Source organism: Spermophilus citellus (genome assembly GCF_964194105.1).
Source record: "Spermophilus citellus genome assembly, chromosome: 10".
Taxonomy (NCBI): Eukaryota; Metazoa; Chordata; class Mammalia; order Rodentia; family Sciuridae; genus Spermophilus; species Spermophilus citellus.
In genome coordinates, this window is record NC_138197.1 from 71,794,621 (window position 1) to 71,811,296 (window position 16,676).

The 16,676-nt window shown below is 53.0% G+C and overlaps 1 protein-coding gene across 1 annotated transcript; it reads left to right on the forward strand.

The window, feature by feature from the left end:
• Positions 1-201: 201 nt before the first annotated feature.
• Positions 202-15,543, forward strand: KRT7 (keratin 7). The gene is made up of 9 exons (XM_081309128.1): positions 202-1,026; positions 2,532-2,743; positions 4,572-4,632; positions 5,726-5,821; positions 7,944-8,108; positions 9,248-9,373; positions 12,122-12,342; positions 14,867-14,901; positions 15,263-15,543. The coding sequence occupies exons 1-9, from the start codon at positions 703-705 to the stop codon at positions 15,418-15,420; spliced, it is 1,398 nt and encodes a 465-aa protein (XP_081165254.1). The 5' UTR covers positions 202-702; the 3' UTR covers positions 15,421-15,543.
• Positions 15,544-16,676: the final 1,133 nt, after the last annotated feature.

Here is a 16,676-nt window from a genome sequence, read left to right on the forward strand (position 1 = left end):
AAATGCCCAATGGGAAGGAGAGGGGCCAGAAGTGGATCCATCTAGTTTCTATGTGGAAATGTGATGTGTCATCTTGGATGCAGCTGAGGAAACCAGCTAGGTCAGGCCCATCCTGGGGTCAGATTATGCAAGACTTGAGCTGATCTTTCCAGGAGCAGCTGGACTTGGGGGGAGGGTGTGACAGGAAATGCCTTTCTGGCTTGTGGTAGGGGGTTTTGGACTCTGACTTCTGAGCTGGAGCATTTTGGTCCACCTCTTTCCTAGTCCATTACCACCTGGTGTCTCTGCTGGCCTTGGGAATCTGGATGCTCTTACCCCTTGCAGAAACCTTCCCTGATAAGCTGTAGGTGGCCTCTGTGAGGTCAAGAGAGGGCTCTGCCTGCTGTTCCCTACTGTTCTCTGCGGCCACCTGCAGAAGGTGGGGGTGTCCTCGGATGGATGGCGTTTCTGCTTACTGCAGATCAATCCTGCTTGGATCCAGAGCCCGGCCGCCTTGGTGTGGGCGGTGCGGAGGGCGGAAGTTGGCGGAGGGGCCTGGCGGCGGAGGAGAAAGGTGCCTGGCGGCCAGCCCTGCCCCGCCCCGCCCCTACCTGGGAAAGCCCAGCCACCCGCGCCGAACCATAAAAGGGACACAGTGTGCTCGAGGTCAGCGAGTTCGCGCACCTCCTCATTCGCCGCAAGGCCCAGCGGGGTCCGGCCACTATGTCCGTCCACTTCAGCTCACAGGTGTTCAGCTCGCGCTCGGCCGCCCTCCCTGGCCGCGGAGGCCAGGTGCGCCTGAGCTCGGGTCGCCCAGGCAGCCTCGGCAGCAGCAGCTTCTATGGCTTGAGCGCCTCGCGGCCGCGGGTGGCGGTGCGCTCCGCCTATGGGGGTCCAGTGGGCGCCGGCATTCGCGAAGTCACCATCAATCAGAGCCTGCTGGCCCCTCTGCGGGTGGACATCGACCCCTCCATCCAGCAGGTGCGCCAGGAGGAGCGAGAGCAGATCAAGACCCTCAACGACAAGTTTGCTTCCTTCATTGACAAGGTGAGCCGGACAGGACCCTGCCCAGAGCCACACTGCCGGCCTCACCAGCCACCCTAACCAACCCTGCCCACGTGCAGGCCGGCGCTGGGAAGCTGGCGTCCTTCTCTCTGTCCACCAATGTCTGGAGAATAGCTCGGTGGCTTTTTCCGACCCCTTGAACTCTGTTGTTGTTAGTCTCCAAGCCCTCTCTCTCTTACATCAAGAGTCTCCAAGCCTCTCCCTTACCTGCAGGAATGTGTCCCCAGGTTCTGTCCAGATGGCCTGGAAGGCTGTTATCTCCAGTTCTATGGGGCTCTTGGGCCAGCTTTGTCAGACATCAGATTAGGAGATACAGAAGACAAGGCCAGGAGTTCTTTGCTCTCTAGGTCCCTTTCCCTGAGTGGAGGCTGTGTAGCATCAGGCGTGGGGCGGGGTGTGTGTGTGTGTGTGTCACTCCCTTTCCAGCTGAGGAGACGCTGGCTCCTTCAGATGCTGGAAATAAAGGCCTGGAGGGAGGAAGGCTCCTGGCCCCACCCACCTGCCTGGTCCTGGTGGTAGGAGGTGAGGTTACACCTACCTTTGGAGATAGCCCAGTTGGGGACAAGAAGTGGCACTGAGGGACCCTGGGAAGGAGACATTTGGGAGATGTTTTTCCTGGTTGTCTATTGTTGCCACACACATGAGCTTCTGTGGGTGGGAGGGAGGACCACTGGAGGGTCTGAGAGAAGGGGGCTTCAAGTGAAGCTGGACCTAGGAACCAAGTGCTGTGGCCCTGCTAGACCCTCCGGGCAAGACCCCCTCCCTTGGGCGTAGACTAAGTGTGCCCTCCCTTGCCTTTGTGTACTTCCAGGCTCCTCCACCCCCACGTCCTCCTTGCCTTTACCTTTTGGACCTACATATCCTTCAAGTTCTACTGAAGCCTCCCAGGCCCAGGTTCCTTCCTTGCTATTGAGCAGCACTGTCTTACGGTGAACATTCAGGTCCTGGTGCCCCCAGTGGCTGATTTGGAGGAGGCCTTTCCTGCACCCCCCCCCCCCCAGGCATGTTAAGTGCTTCTTAAGGACCTTTTGGGCCCCAGGGTTGGGCATATGGGAGGTGCTCCTTTCACATTGGATTGATTATAGGCCCCTGCCCAAGGCCTTGCTGGAGGAGACAGGAAACTGACATAGCTGAGAGGTCCCAGCCTGAAGGGAGGAGTGGCTTGGTCATCCCCAGGCCCCACATACAGGAAGCGGGCCCTTCAGAGGCAGGAGGTAGAGAATGCAAAGGGAGTAAAGGAAAGCGGAGACTCTGAGACATCAGTGAGGCAGTCTCACCTGGCTCACACTTGAAGACACTTGAGAACCTTAGAGGAGAGGGCCAAGTCACCCAACAGAGCCCATGTTCCCATCACTGGTCCCCTAACCAGTGCCAGGGTCCCTGTTGATGGGAACATGGACTCTGTTGGGTGACTTGAAACTCTCTTCAACCATGCTGTGGTGGCCTGGTCAGCCCCTTGAGAGTCTCCTCTTCCACGATTCTTTCAGGTGCGCTTCCTAGAGCAGCAGAACAAGATGCTGGAGACCAAGTGGGCGCTGCTGCAGGAATCAAAATCAGCTAAGAGCAGCTGCCTCTCTGGCCTCTTTGAGGCCCAGATTGCTGGCCTTCGGGGGCAGCTGGAGGCACTACAGATGGATGGAGGCCGCCTGGAGGTGGAGCTGCGGAGCATGCAGGATGTGGTAGAAGACTTCAAGAATAAGTAATGCTCCTGGAGTCACCTGCTCCTGGGTCCCTGAGCCTCTGCATAATCCTCTGGTTCAGGGGTCAGAGTGTGCAGCTGCTTAGTATGATATTCCCTGAAGGACCGGGTCTTTACTAACACATTCCCTGCCTCTTCTCTCCCCCTTCCTCCCTCTCCAGCCTCTGGAGCTGTTGGATGTTCTAGTCTTTTCTCTTGACTCAGTCTGGGGGAAATAGCTCAGTCTACCCTTCCCTGCATGGTCGGGTGCTTGAAGAAGTTCTCAAGGGAGGGCAGAAAAGGTATCCTAGGAGTGGGGTGCTTCAAACTTGCATGATACTCGCAGGTCATTCTAGAACAGTTCCCTTTTATGCAGGTAGAGAATTTGGAAACCTGAGAAGTTCAAGGACTTGGTCAAGATCACAGAGTAGGTCACTGGGATCTGGGACTTGAATTTTGGGTCCCTGACTTCCAGAAGTGGACAAAGGGTGGGAAGTAAAGAAGCAAGGAGGGAGGATGATCATCCTGAACAATGAGTGGGGTTCAGGGGCTGAGGCGGTTTGGTCAGGGCAGAGCCAGGAAGGAGGCTAGAAGGGGAGGGCAGGAAGGTTTGGAGGTCTTTGAAAGCTCACTGAGTCCTTCTTTCTCCTTGAACAGAAACCAATACCTGAGGCTTGGGTGGGGCCCCAGCCCCACCCCCCAGCCCCACCCTGGCACACCTGCCAGTGGGCACTGGGGGCAGTGAGTTGTGTTCTGTGCTCTCCTGTGGTCCTGTGACTAAGCAGGAGCAGGTATCTTGGCTCTGATTGGAGGAGAGCAAACAAGGCTCTGCAGAGGGTCCCCCACCTGCTACTTCCCTGGGGCAAAAGTCAACAGATGACTCCCACAGCAGGTGGAATCACACCAGGCTGGGCTGGGAGGGCATGGTAATCAGCCCCTTGCACACCCATCTCCCCCTACTCCAAAGCCCTCAGGTCACCTTCCTATGGGGCTGGCCTGGGCTCCAAAGATTCAGGGAAGGGCCCCTGAGTACCACTGCTCCCAGACCCTCAGTCTGCACACCCTCCAGGCTCAGCAGTGCAGCACCAAGGCCTGGGTGGACAGAGGGCCTGGCAGAGATTTCCATAACTTTTTTAAAACTTAAGTACAACTTTGGGACTGTGGATCCCCTGAGCCTCCTGGAGGGGCTGGACTCGCCCAGAGGTTTTTTTTTCCTATCAAAGCTGCTTTGGGCTATCCTCGCCTCTCCCAGCCACTGTTGGATGCTGCTGAGCTCTTGTTTCTAGACCTTTTTTTGAGTCCCCAAATAACTTCTGGGTTAGGTCCTATTTGTAGAGATTCTCCTAAGGAGAAGGGGCTGCTCCTTGGGAGGAGGAGGGATTGGAGGGCTGCTGTGGGAGTAGAATGGGGGCTGAGGACTCTATATAACTTCCTCCCTTTAGACCCTTCTTCTCTCCTCAGGGTGGGCTGAACCAGTGGCTAAGGCCTGGGCTATGGAGCCTCCAGGGCTCACATCTGGGGTTTGCCACTAAGTAGCTCTGTGTCTTCATTCTCTTCTCTGAAAACCACAGTACCATCCTTCTAGGACTGTTGGGAGGGTGGAATGAGTTAGGGCGCAGAGAGCACCTGCAGTCCATAAGCATGTATACTCACATGTATTTGCTGTCCTTCCCCCTCTACACCAAAACTCAAAGCCCTGGGAATAGCCATGCTCAGACACCTGTTTTTTTTTTTTTTTTTCCAGGTGTGTCATTAGTAGAGGGTAAGAGAACAGGGTGGGTTTCACACCTGTGTGTGAGGGCACTGGAGGTAAAGCTGTGCTGACACTGTGTCCCCTCCCCTGCTGTAGGTATGAGGAGGAGATCAACCGTCGCACGGCTGCTGAGAATGAGTTTGTGGTGCTGAAGAAGGTGAGCGGGTGGACAGGCTGGAGGGGGATCATCTGTAAGCACAAGGGACAGGGGATCATGGGATCTCTTACCTGAATGGCTGGTGGGGACCGGTAGCCAAGATCCAGCCTGGAGTAGAAGCCAGGCCAGAGTGGCCAGAGTAGCACAGCCTGCCCTGTGGGTGTGTATGTGTCTGGTGAGTGACAAGACTTACTTCTAGCCCTCCAGGGTTAGAGCTAAGACCAAAGGATGGAGGTTAGGGAGGGAGGTTTCAACCTCGAAAAATGCTCTATTGTAGCTTGAATGTTTTGTCCCAGGCAAGGGTGGTGGCACCTGGCCAGCCTGAAATATTTGCGGAGTGAATGCAAGGAGTAGTCTTGAGGCAAGGAGTTCTCTATCCCTGGAGATATGAGAAAGGAGCTTGGCAGGCCTTAGGAGCACGTGTGAAGGCTTTGAGCTACATGTCCCTTACTCACTGAGCAGCTGGTGAATCCAGGCCCATCCACAGAATACAAGATGCCCAGAGTGCTGGGCCCTTGGAGATCCCAGGGTGAGGAAGAGTGAGCCCTACCCCCAGGAGTTTAAGTGTAGGTAGAGAAGCCCAGACACCCTCTGACCTGGGCTCCTGTGTGTGACCTGCCTGCCTCAGAGCCACCGCACTGCCATTTCACAGGCTGCTGGACTTGTCCCTTCTGTAGGAGGGGACCTGGGAGTTGAAAGATGATAAACTCTCCCATGCATTAAGGAGTCTTGCAGAGTAGGAGTGATTTTGTTTCAGGTCACAGAGTTGGTGGCAGAGCCAAGGGGGCATCCACACCATAAAGACTTCAGGAACTGGTCAAGGGCTAGGTCTGGGGCTTCAGGCTGCTCTGGGTTGCCAGTGCTGGGAAGCCAGCTCTGGTTCTGGGGCCCTGTGGAGACTATGCCCAGCCAGAGCCCTGGAGGGCCTGGGGAGGGAGCGTCCCACCAGTCATGTTAGTGACCTGGAAAAACTGAGTTTCTTACTAGGCCAGTGGTGTTTGGCCCTGGGGGTTGGACAGGTTGATCCTATCATTATTAAATGTTCCTGTTGCTATGGATATGGTGTCCTTTTGCCCTGTCCCTTTACCCCCAGGATGTGGATGCTGCCTACATGAACAAGGTGGAGCTGGAGGCCAAGGTGGATGCTCTGAATGATGAGATCAGCTTCCTCAGGACCCTCAATGAGACGGTGAGAATCATGGGTGGCTGACATTTCTCCTTCTGTGCCCTAGGCAGGGAGCCATCTGGTCCAGCACCCTGCCTATGGACCACTAGGTGTGTGTTGAGGGTGATGATATCATCCTGTTCTTTATTCTTTCTGGACTCAGGAATCCATAATGCATTAGGGTAGGAGGAGGGGGCTAGTAGCAGAAGGGGTAGGGTCTATCAGGACTGGTCTTAAGAGACTTGGGATGACCTTGGTAATTTGTCAGGTTGGGGGATTGGGTGGGGCTGAAAGGAGCCAGAGGAGGCCAGGCTCTGACACAGTTCACAGGTGCATTGAATGGGACAGGCTGGGGATCCCAGGTGAGGAGGGAACGAGTGTCTGAGAGTTTATTCCCAGAGGGACAAGGTGGGCGTCTGCCCACCACCAGCCACCCTTCTGTGATTTTCTCATTCTCTCTCTCTCACCTATGTCCTGCCTGGGCTTCCAGCTCTTTACCTTTGTGGGAATTTAAAAACATTTCCATTGCTCTCAGTGTGAGTTGCTGGCCTTAGGCAGAGGGACAGAGGATGGGCAGGAGCATAATTAACTAAGAACAGACCAAGTTCTCAGTTCTCTTCAGTCTAGTCTTTGCCTGAACATCCAGCCTTCAAATGTCAGCATGTTTGTTCATTTCAGGGGCTGGGTCCTTGAGGCTACTTCAGGCAATCTAAGTTCAGTGAACCTCCTTGTCTCTTCTACCTTCCTCTTTGTCCTCCTCCTCCTCCTCCCCTTTCCCCTCCTCCTCCTCCTCCCCCCCTCCTCTTCTTCTCTTTCTCCTCCTCCTCCTCCTTTTTCTTCCTCTTCTCCTCCTTCCTTTCCTTCTCCCTTCCCCTCTCCTTCTCCCCACTTTTTTCTTTGAATTCTTTTTAGATATCCATGAGAGTAGAGTGTATTTTGACATACTATACACACTGGAGTATAACCTCCCATTTTTGTGGTTGAACATGATGTGGAGTTTCACTGGTTGTGTATTCATATATGAACAGAGGAAAGTGATGTCCAGTTTATTCTCCTGTCATGCAGGTCTTCTTACGTGTGGCACATGCTATATATATGTATGCCATCTGTACCTATATGCACATTCACATGTACACTGTGTTTATATTAATATGTAATTGTTTCTTCTTATTGCAAAAGTAATGCATGCTCATTGCAAAGAAGAACAGAAAATTAAGTGAGGCATAACATGGAGAACAGATCACTTCTGCCTGTTGTAAAAACCCGGTGCTTGTCCTCGGGCTGATTCAAATAACAGAAACAAGGTTTTTGAGAAAAAATTTAAAAAAATAGACTTATTGATATGCTAGCAATGGGGAAGTCAGTGGATTAAGGTCCTAAAAGGTTGCTGTCCTCCTCACAAGGAGAAATAAAGGCTTTTAAAGGGGGGAGGGGGCTCAAGAATTGGACTGCACGTATAATTGTTGGTGGATGTAATGAATGTCCAGCTGGTGGCCTTGAGTGAGATGTTGCTCAGACTCACTGGCACTGGTTCCCAGGTCTGAATTTTCTTTGTTCTTGTGGTCAGCGAAGGACATAATAACTTGGCATAGGATGGGAAAAAGGTTAACCTTGCTTCCCCTGCTGTTCTGGAGGTGGGGGAGAAGAAAAAGAAGAGAAAAAAAGGAAAATAACAAAGCAAAAAAAGAACAACTCCCCCAATATAAAGTTTATACCCAAATCATGAAATGCACCCTGTTACATCACCATCTTTGTATTGACATTTCCAGACTTTTTGGTGCATATATACACATGGAGAAAGAGAGAAATATTTTTCGCATTACAGCCTACTCCTGACATCCTTCCCTGTCTGTAAACACAGCTCATCACCAGTTTTAAAGGCTGTGGTGCATCCCATGGGAGTGTGATAGGATCTGTTTCATCATCCTCCACTAGTGCTGTGCCCTGAGGGGACCGAGCACCACACTGTCCTGTTACCTCCTTTGATTCCACCAGATCTGCTTTGAGACTCTAGGAGCCAAGGGTGGGCAGGCCCACTCTAGCCTCCCTTTTTTTCCCCCTTTCGCTTGTGCAGGGAGTCCCAGGGCAGGTGTGGGCATAGGGATGTGTCCTGCCTCAAGTCCACCATTCTGTCTTGTCCCTCCAGGAGTTGGCAGAGCTGCAGTCCCAGATCTCAGACACATCTGTGGTTCTGTCCATGGACAACAGCCGCTCCCTGGACCTGGACAGTATCATCGCTGAAGTGAAGGCTCAGTATGAGGAGATGGCCAAGCGCAGTCGGGCTGAGGCTGAAGCCTGGTACCAGACCAAGGTGTGCCACCCCTGGGGGCGTCTTTCCTCTTCCTGCCAGGGCCCTTGGTGGCAGCCTCCCTCCTCCTCACCTCATCTGGAGCCTTCAGGGCTGGGGGCCCCACTGTCTTGGAGGGTATCAGTGGTTAAATCTGTGGTGCTCTCTGGAGTCCAGGGAAGAGGACATGGGCCAGGTCTCTGCTCTGAGGGAGATTCTAGCCCAATGCAGGGACCTGTCAGAGGAAGTAGACATGCATTACTAATAATGAGAATTTGTTAAGAGCATAATGCTCGGCATAGTTTCAGAACTTACACAGGCACGGCATGCTTACATAGTGCTAGGTGATATTTCCAGTATTTTACCTCTGTTGACTTAATCCACAGAACAGCTCTATTGTGTGTACCATTATTATTACTGTTGTAAAGATGAGGTAACCGAGGCACAGAGAATTGAAGTGATTTGCCTAACTCCACACTGCTAGTAGATGGAAAAGCAGGCTCTAGATTCTGAATGCCAGGGCTCCTGATCTGGGAGGCTTCATCCTTATACATACTTCATGGAGCCAGGGCAGCTGAGGGTGTGGGGGCTGAAGGAATGGGAGGTGATGCGGGGGTAAGCTAGTGCTACTAGAGGCCGGAGCCCGAGGCAAGTCTTAAAAAGCAGCATAGAGGAAGTCTCTGCAGTGATAAAGAGTCATCCATGGTGCAGGGGTGAGAGCCAAGGAACACCAACAAGGGGACTTGAGTTCTGGCCTCCATGTGTCATTGATTTGCTGTGTGATTCCTGGACAGTTCCTCCCCTACACTGGGACTCAGGCTCTGCATCTGTGAAATGGGTAGTACAGGGAGGTGAACGTTGAATAATGTCTTAGGCTTTCAGTTATTGTCCAGCAGTAGGCCAGGGTAGGAGTGGGAAGAGACCCAAGGTCAAAGGGAAGGGCCCTGGGAACCTTCTGTGTCCTTGCTAAGAGGTGACTGAACCCCTTCCCCACCCCACTGCCCAATACTCTGGCCTCCTGGCATTGAGTGCAGATGGTTGGTTTTCTGATTGTTCTTCCCTGGAAATAGAAGTGGGGAGGGGCTCTCCTTGGTTGGGTAGAGAGACCAATCACCTGTAATCATGGCCCACCCCTGCAATACTTGTATCTGTGGCCCCTCCAGTTTGAGACCCTCCAGGCCCAGGCTGGAAAGCATGGGGAAGACCTCCGGAACACCCGGAACGAGATTGCAGAGATGAACCGGGCCATCCAGAGGCTGCAGGCTGAGATCGACAGCATCAAGAACCAGGTGGGGCTGGGCTCTCATCCCTCCTTCCTCTCTGCTCCTTGGGGCATGTGAGAGGCAGCCATCTGAGGCCAAGTTCTGGGTGAGGAGCAGAAAGGTGGAGGGGAGACTGTCATCCTGTCTCCCCTGGGCCTACGCTCTGCAGCTCACTTCTTAGGGCTGCTGGTGAGACCTTCAGGATAGAATGCTCTTAGCCAGATGCTGGCTTGGGGCCAGAGCGGGAAGAGTGCTGGCTGGCCACAGAGCCGGTGGACAGAAGCCTTGGCTGGTGAGCGAAGAGCCACCATCAGTTACGCCATTGGTACTGAGCGCTCTGCTTGCACCCAGCTCTGGGGCAGTATGAACATCTGGGAACTCACAGTTCATTACCAAGGCTCACAAGTCCCTTCTCACCCTGACCTTGCTTCCCAATCCACTCTGCTTGGGCCACACTGGCCTGCTTCCTGTATCTTGCATTTGCCAAGAGTGTTCACGATGCAGGGCTTTTGTACTGGGCCTCTCTCTGCCTGGAATGTGGTTCTCCCAGCTCTGTCAATGGCTGTCTCTTTCTCAACCTTGGGTTTAGGACAAAAGACCCCTTCTTGGAGTTGACTTCCTCAAACACCTAGCCACTATATCAGCAGCTTGTCTGAAGTTCTTTGAAGCACCTGTCACTCTGAAATGTTCTGAATTATTATTAAGTTATCGACTGTCCCCATCCCCACTGGTTTATACAAATGCCTTGAGAGCAGGGACCCCATCTGCCCGCTTCTCTGTCCCTTTCTTCCAGCACCTGGCACACGATAGGGGTACAGATCTCCAACAAGAGACTGACTGAAAACTGGAAGCTAGGTTCGGGGGGGGGGTGGTTGAGGAGGGAAGGGTCCCCAATCCCTGGTGGAGGTGTGGGTGTGGTCGGGCAGCTCAGCTGGAGCAGAGTCTCAAGGGGGAAAAGGGGCGGGGGGGGGGAAGTGCAACATCTTCAGAAATCTTATCTCCAGACGAGCTGGGGAATGGGAAGTGAGGGTGAGTTACACAGAAACGTCCTCACCTCAGAGCCCTGAAGGCCTGTTTATACAGGGGTGGAGGCTGCCTCCTGGCACAGATGTTGGGTTATGAGTCACCTTGTGAAGTGGGCCAGTTTCCAGGCCAGGAGGGGAGGCACAGAATAATGAATGGCGGTTTCCCAAATCTTATATCCTCTACCACATCCAGTTCTTCTCCACACAACAGGGCAGAACCAGGGCTCAGAGTCAAGTATCTATCATCACTAAGGGGCCTTGAGAGGATCTGGGAGGGGCCTCCAGAGGCAGGGGCGTATGGTCTGTGGCTGAGGGGACACCAGTCAGACAAGACAGGGCACTGAGAGGTAGTCCAGGGACAGAGAATCAGGGGGCTGGGGCTTCAGCTGAGGGAAGACAACACAAGGGTAGGGGATGGTTGATGAGAAGTGAGAAGAAGGAGTCAGTCCTGAGCTAGGGAATGGGGGTAGCAGCTCACTGAGCTGAACAAGATGCCTGGGGCTAGACAGACTTCTGGTAATAGCTGTTTTAATCAGCTTTCTGTCACTGTGACAAAATACCTGAGGAAAATCAACTTAAAGGAGGAAAGCTTTATATTGGCTCAGTTTCAAAGGCTTAAGTCCATGGTTGCATGGTTGTTTGGGCCTACGGCAAGGCAGAGCATTATGGCAGGAAGCTTGTGGTAGAGCAAAACTGCCCATCTCATGGCAGTCGGGAAGCAGAGTTGAAGGGGCAAGAGTCCCCATCTCCTCTTCAAGGGCATGCCCCCAATAACCTAACTTCCTTCCACTAGGCCCCACCTCCTAAAGGTTTAACCACTTCCTGAATAGCACCATTAGCTGGAGACAAAGCCTTCAACACATGAGCCTTTGGGGGACAATCAAGATCTAAACTGTAACAGTGGGGGAAGAGCCCAAAGCAGGGGAACATTAAGGCCAGGTAGCAAGTGGCAGTTGCTCAAGGCAGACACAGGTACACCAAACTCTCCCTACCCAAACCCATGACCTATGGATATGGTATATGGAATGATTAGTAGGGTCCCTCTGCCCCAAGTTCCCCTCTTCTGGGCTTGTTCCCAGCTGATTTTTATTTTGAAGGTTGTTTCTGGTTCTTGTCAATTGCCTGGCATTTGGAGACTCAACCCAGAAATCCATGGCCTTGGAACTCCTCTAGTTGGGGACTGGGGGACTGAGGATTTTACAAATCTAATAACATTTATTAATACTAGCAATCATAATAGCAGCATTGTGTGTGTGTGTGTGTGTGTGTGTGTGTGTGTGTGTGTGTGTGGTGCTAAGGATGAAACCCAGGGCTTTGCACATGCTAAGGAGATGTTCTACCACTAAGACACCCCACCCAGCCCTCATAATAACATTTATTAGGCGCCTGCAGTTTGCTAGACATTGTGATAAGAGTTCTTGTGTTTTATTTCTTTTTATCCTCTAGGATCCCTATGAGATAGATACTATGATATTGCTCTTTCAGGAAAGGGGAAGCTTTGGCTTGGAAAGGTTGATTCTTCCAAGCCCAGATAGCTAGTAAGTGGCAGAGCCAGGATGGGAACCTGGGCTTTGGAGAGCCAAGTCCACAAGTGTTTAACTCTTGGGATTCTCTGGTGCTTGGGGGAGACAGCAGTTCAAGGAATCCACTTTAAGCAAGTCACCGAGGTGCTCACTGTTGGATGGGTAGGCAGGAAAGCAGAGGCTGGTGAGCTCTGTCCTCCAGCTCATAGTCCCACCACTTCCCGCAGCGAGCCAAGTTGGAGGCTACCATCGCAGAGGCCGAGGAGCGGGGGGAGCTGGCCATCAGGGATGCTCGCGCCAAGCAGGAGGAGATGGAGGCCGCCCTGCAGCAGGCCAAGCAGGACATGGCGCGGCAGCTGCGCGACTACCAGGAGCTCATGAGCGTCAAGCTGGCCCTGGACATCGAGATCGCCACCTACCGCAAGCTGCTGGAGGGCGAGGAGAGCCGGTGAGGAATGGGAAGCGAGGCCCGGGATGGGTGCTCAGTGGGGTCTGGGCCTGATGTTCAGCTATGTACCAGCATTTTCTGTGTGTCCCTTGTCTGCAAGGCACAGGGGTGGGAGGTACCAGGAAGGATGGATGCTGCTTTGCCTTAAATGAAACAACCTTCTAGAAGGAAAGGTCACTTAGCATAAAGCCCCTTTGCATGTATGGGCATTCATGGGGTATCTTATTTGATTCTCAGAACACAGGGAAGCAGATCCGATATTATTGACTCCCTAGTCTACTGTTATTAATTGATCAGTCGGCGCAGAGTCAAGGAGTGCTGATTCCTGGTCCGGCATCTTCCATGGCAGCACGCTGCTTCTCATGACGTAACTCAGCTAAATCAATGTGGTACTGTCAGAGTGTGCTAAACAGGGAGAATTCCTCTGTCCCCAGACATATGTGCATACTCACCTACAGTGGGAGAGGAAGCTGGGATGGGTTAGTCTTGTAGGATATTCTTCAAGAAAGACCAGGTGCCTCTAACAATGGAGTTGGGCCTTTGTTTTCTCCTGGTTGGATTGGTTGAGCCTCTCAACAGATAAGGCTTTACAGTGTGCCTTGGGGGGAAGTTAGGATTTGGAGAAGTAAGAAATAACAGCCTGGCAAAGGCTGGGGCTCATCATGTTTGGCTTTGGCTTGTTAGAACCCGGCATGCAGATGGATAACGTGTAGACACGCTTCTGCCCTCAGGGAGGTGGCACATCTGCTGAAGAGATAAAACATGCTCAAAGGAAGTAGTGGACAGTACCTTGTATTTTAATTGCTAAATTTATTTTAAAAAAAGAAAACAGCAAACTTTCTTTTCAGAGCAGCATTCCTGAGGGGTTGGGGAGGAGGCTGGAGGATGAACAGAGTGGAAGGAAGGGAAGGGAGAATGAGGGTGTGTAGGAGCAGAGAGCCTGGAGAGAGGGGAAACCGTGGCAGCAGGTATGAGCTGGGAGGCAGGAAGGAGGAGGAAGGGCTCTGCCCCGGCCCTTGACCTGTCCCTCCCTAGGTGGGCACTCAGTCTTTGTGAGAAGAGAGATGCTGACCAGGGCACAGAGCAGCTCCAAATAAGATGCCTCTCTCTGCACCCTCTTCCTCCATGGGATGGGGGGACCTCAGTTTCTTGAGAACTCTCATGCTGGGCCTCTTTTCCTTATAGAAGTCAGAGCTGGGGGACCCTTAGAGTAGGACCTGAACCAGCTTCTTTCCATGGGCAGATGAGGGGACTGAAGTTCAAAAATGATTAATGGCATACCCAACGTCACACAGCAAGTGGAGACGTCCTCTTCTGAAGGCCTAATCTCAGTTCAAATTGCTCTCATCAGGCTTAGATCTTGGTGCTTGGAGAGAAGACTGGCCTTCCCTATCCTTGGGGCACGTGGAGATGGACACCTTCCTTTTATTTCTTAACCTGTCAGCCCTTTCTGGGGCAGATCCAGGGTCATGATCCCCAAACTCTTCTAATTTGGGGGGGTGCTTCTTTGAGAACACAAAGTTACAAATATAAAATTAGGCACAAAAATACTTAGAATGAGAAAAGAAAATCACCCAAATCACTAAGGCTTGGACATGCAGCTCTCTTCCTTCTGAGCCCTCTAGGTGTTGTACCAGAAATTCTTAACACAGGATTGTTGCTTGGTGGCAGGCAACTCACCCTGTTCTCTGCTTCTGGCAACTCCAAGCACTTGCAGGGGCTATATGAACAACCATCCTGGAAGCTTCCAGAAAACACATCCCTTGTCCCCTTCTTGGGCTTGAGGCTGCTGAGACCTGCTGAGCTCCCCTCACTTCCTCTACTAAAGCAAGGTGCCCCTCCCTCCTGCAGAGCAAACTGATCCCCAAGGCCAAGGGCTTGGTGAAAATGGGGCTGTGAGTCACAAAACAAACACACCCAGCTGTCTCAGATGGATTTTTAATTTCCACTGCAAGACCTGTTTCAGCCCCACAGGCTGCTTAAAGCCACCCCACCTACCCCACCGCCCTCCTAGGTCCTGGCTGGAGCTGCATTCAATCAGTCAACAATTCACTAATTATTTCAACACATAGTAAGTAATTACTGTGTTCCAGGCCTCGTGCTAGGGGATGAGACACGGGAATGAATAGGCAACAACCCACTTTTAGGACTTTATGATCTGGTGAGGGAAGGCAAACATGTACATATATAATAAGTGCGGCTACCATTTACCAAATCCTGGGTGTGCAGGGCTTTAGATAACTTCTGTAACTTAACCTTCACCAACAAATCTCTGACCTTGGTCCTATGTTAGACCCAATTTATAAGTGGGCAACAAGAGGTTGTGCGACTTTGCCCCTGAGCATGTGGCATGTGAACCTCCCCCACCCCTCCACCCATTTTGCAACAATGTGGAAGGCCAGCTGGAGGTGTGGGGACAGGAAGGAAAGAACAGGGATCCTGCTGGGGTCTGGAGGGGGTGCCTGGGAGTGCTCCTCCAGTGTTGAGAGCAGAGCTGTTCTCATGGTTTGTCCTCTGTCCCCAGGTTGGTCGGAGATGGAGCAGGAGCGGTGAACATCTGTAAGTCTCTGGCTGCCACTCTGTGCTGTGCAGACTCGCTGGGTTATTAGAATGACAGTTTGTCCTGCGGGCCCTGCTTGTGGGGCTGGGAACCTCCTTTCCTTCTACCCTGGCAGGTTCCCTGCAGCTCATATCCAGCTCAGTGGCCTCAGTGTGAGGGGTCATGGGGAGACAGAGGGGCGGAGTGGGGGAGGGGAGGGCAGTGAACCCCTGGAGTGCAGCCCCTGGTTAGAGACTCCCTTTGGGTTGTCCAGTGGAGGGGTCAGGGAGGGAGGCAGCTGAGCTGGAGGGTGGGGTGGGGTGAAGGGATGGAGTCCTTGTGGAGGGCTTTACCAATGGCGCCCTCCTTTGTCTCCCCCAGCTGTGGTGAGTTCTACTGGTGGCAGTGGCAGAGGGCTGGTCTTCGGAGGAACCATGGGCAGCAACGCCCTGAGCTTCTCGAGCAGCGGGGGACCTGGAGCCCTCAAGGCCTATTCCATCAGGACCTCATCTGCCACCAGAAGGAACCTCCACAACTAAGCTGTGGGCACAGACAACACATCCCCTGCCCACAGTCATGGGAGGACTCCCGCCTCCCACCACTGGTCCTGAGAGTGAAACATAGTCTGAAAACTAATGTCAGAGGAGCTTCAATAAAGAGAATTTCTGAGCCCTGGGTGAGCCCCATGCCCATGCCTGACGTCGGGATTTCATTAGACTGGGCATGGAAGGGGATGGGGAGTGGGGACAGGGGACTAGGCAGGGCAGAGTCTGGATGACCATGGTGGTGTGGGGGTGCTGTTCTAAGGGACTGGACTCTTATTGAGGGTGATGCCTTGGCTTCCTCCCAGGGATGGGCCTGATTCTAGCTCAGGAAACTGGGGAAGACCATAAAGAACTTCAGGCTCCAAGTGGGCGCAGAGTCCTCCCCAGTCCAGAGGATGACAGGACTGTTTGCGCCCCTCCCCCAGGCCCTCTGCTGCCAGAGCACATTCCTCTTCTAGTGAGAAGGACATAAACATTCAACTGCCCCAGGCCGGGGTTTCCGGTAGGCCAGCCAACTTTCATGCCAGCTGCCAAAAGCCTTCCTGGTGCTGGGTCAGCCAGGCCCTAGGGCCCTGGATGCTGTGTCTGGATGTACTGTGTCTGGGGTGCTTGGGCGTGATGGATGAGGTCTGTGTGTGCATGGGAATGGGGTGTCAGAGTCTAAGTCCCTGGTAGGGATCTGGGCTTGGGTCCTTGGGCAGAGGTGTCTGGTCTCTAAGGTGGGAGGAGAGGGGAGGGGAACTCTGTGTATCACACCTGGGCTTGAAGGGAGCCTCCTAATGGCAGGACCTCTGACATGGGGGCCTGTGCATCTGTGAATGTTGAGGGTTTTGTTTCAGAACCTGTGTGTGGGGACATCTGTTCCTGATGGGCGGCAGCATATCTGAGGGATACTAGGGAGGCAGTAGGAGATCTCCATGTCTGGGACCCTGAGGGGTGATGGTGGTGGTATGTGGGTGTGTGGTGGAAAAGGAGCATCTGGGATATGTTGGTTGCTGGGGGATAGCTGCATATTTGATCCCATAGACAGGGAATTTTCCCATGTTGAACTTGGGGGGAGGGAGTAGGCATGATGGAAGCAGACCACTGGCGTCCCAGCAACTATAGGTGACAAGTCCCCTGCCTAAGGTGATAGGAAATCCAAGTTCCTCCCCTCCTGGCTAGAACTCCTCATGGTCCTGCATGTCTGGGTTTGAGGGCTGCTGACCCAGTGTGTGCAGGCTGGGTGCAGGATACCCAGACAGTTCTTT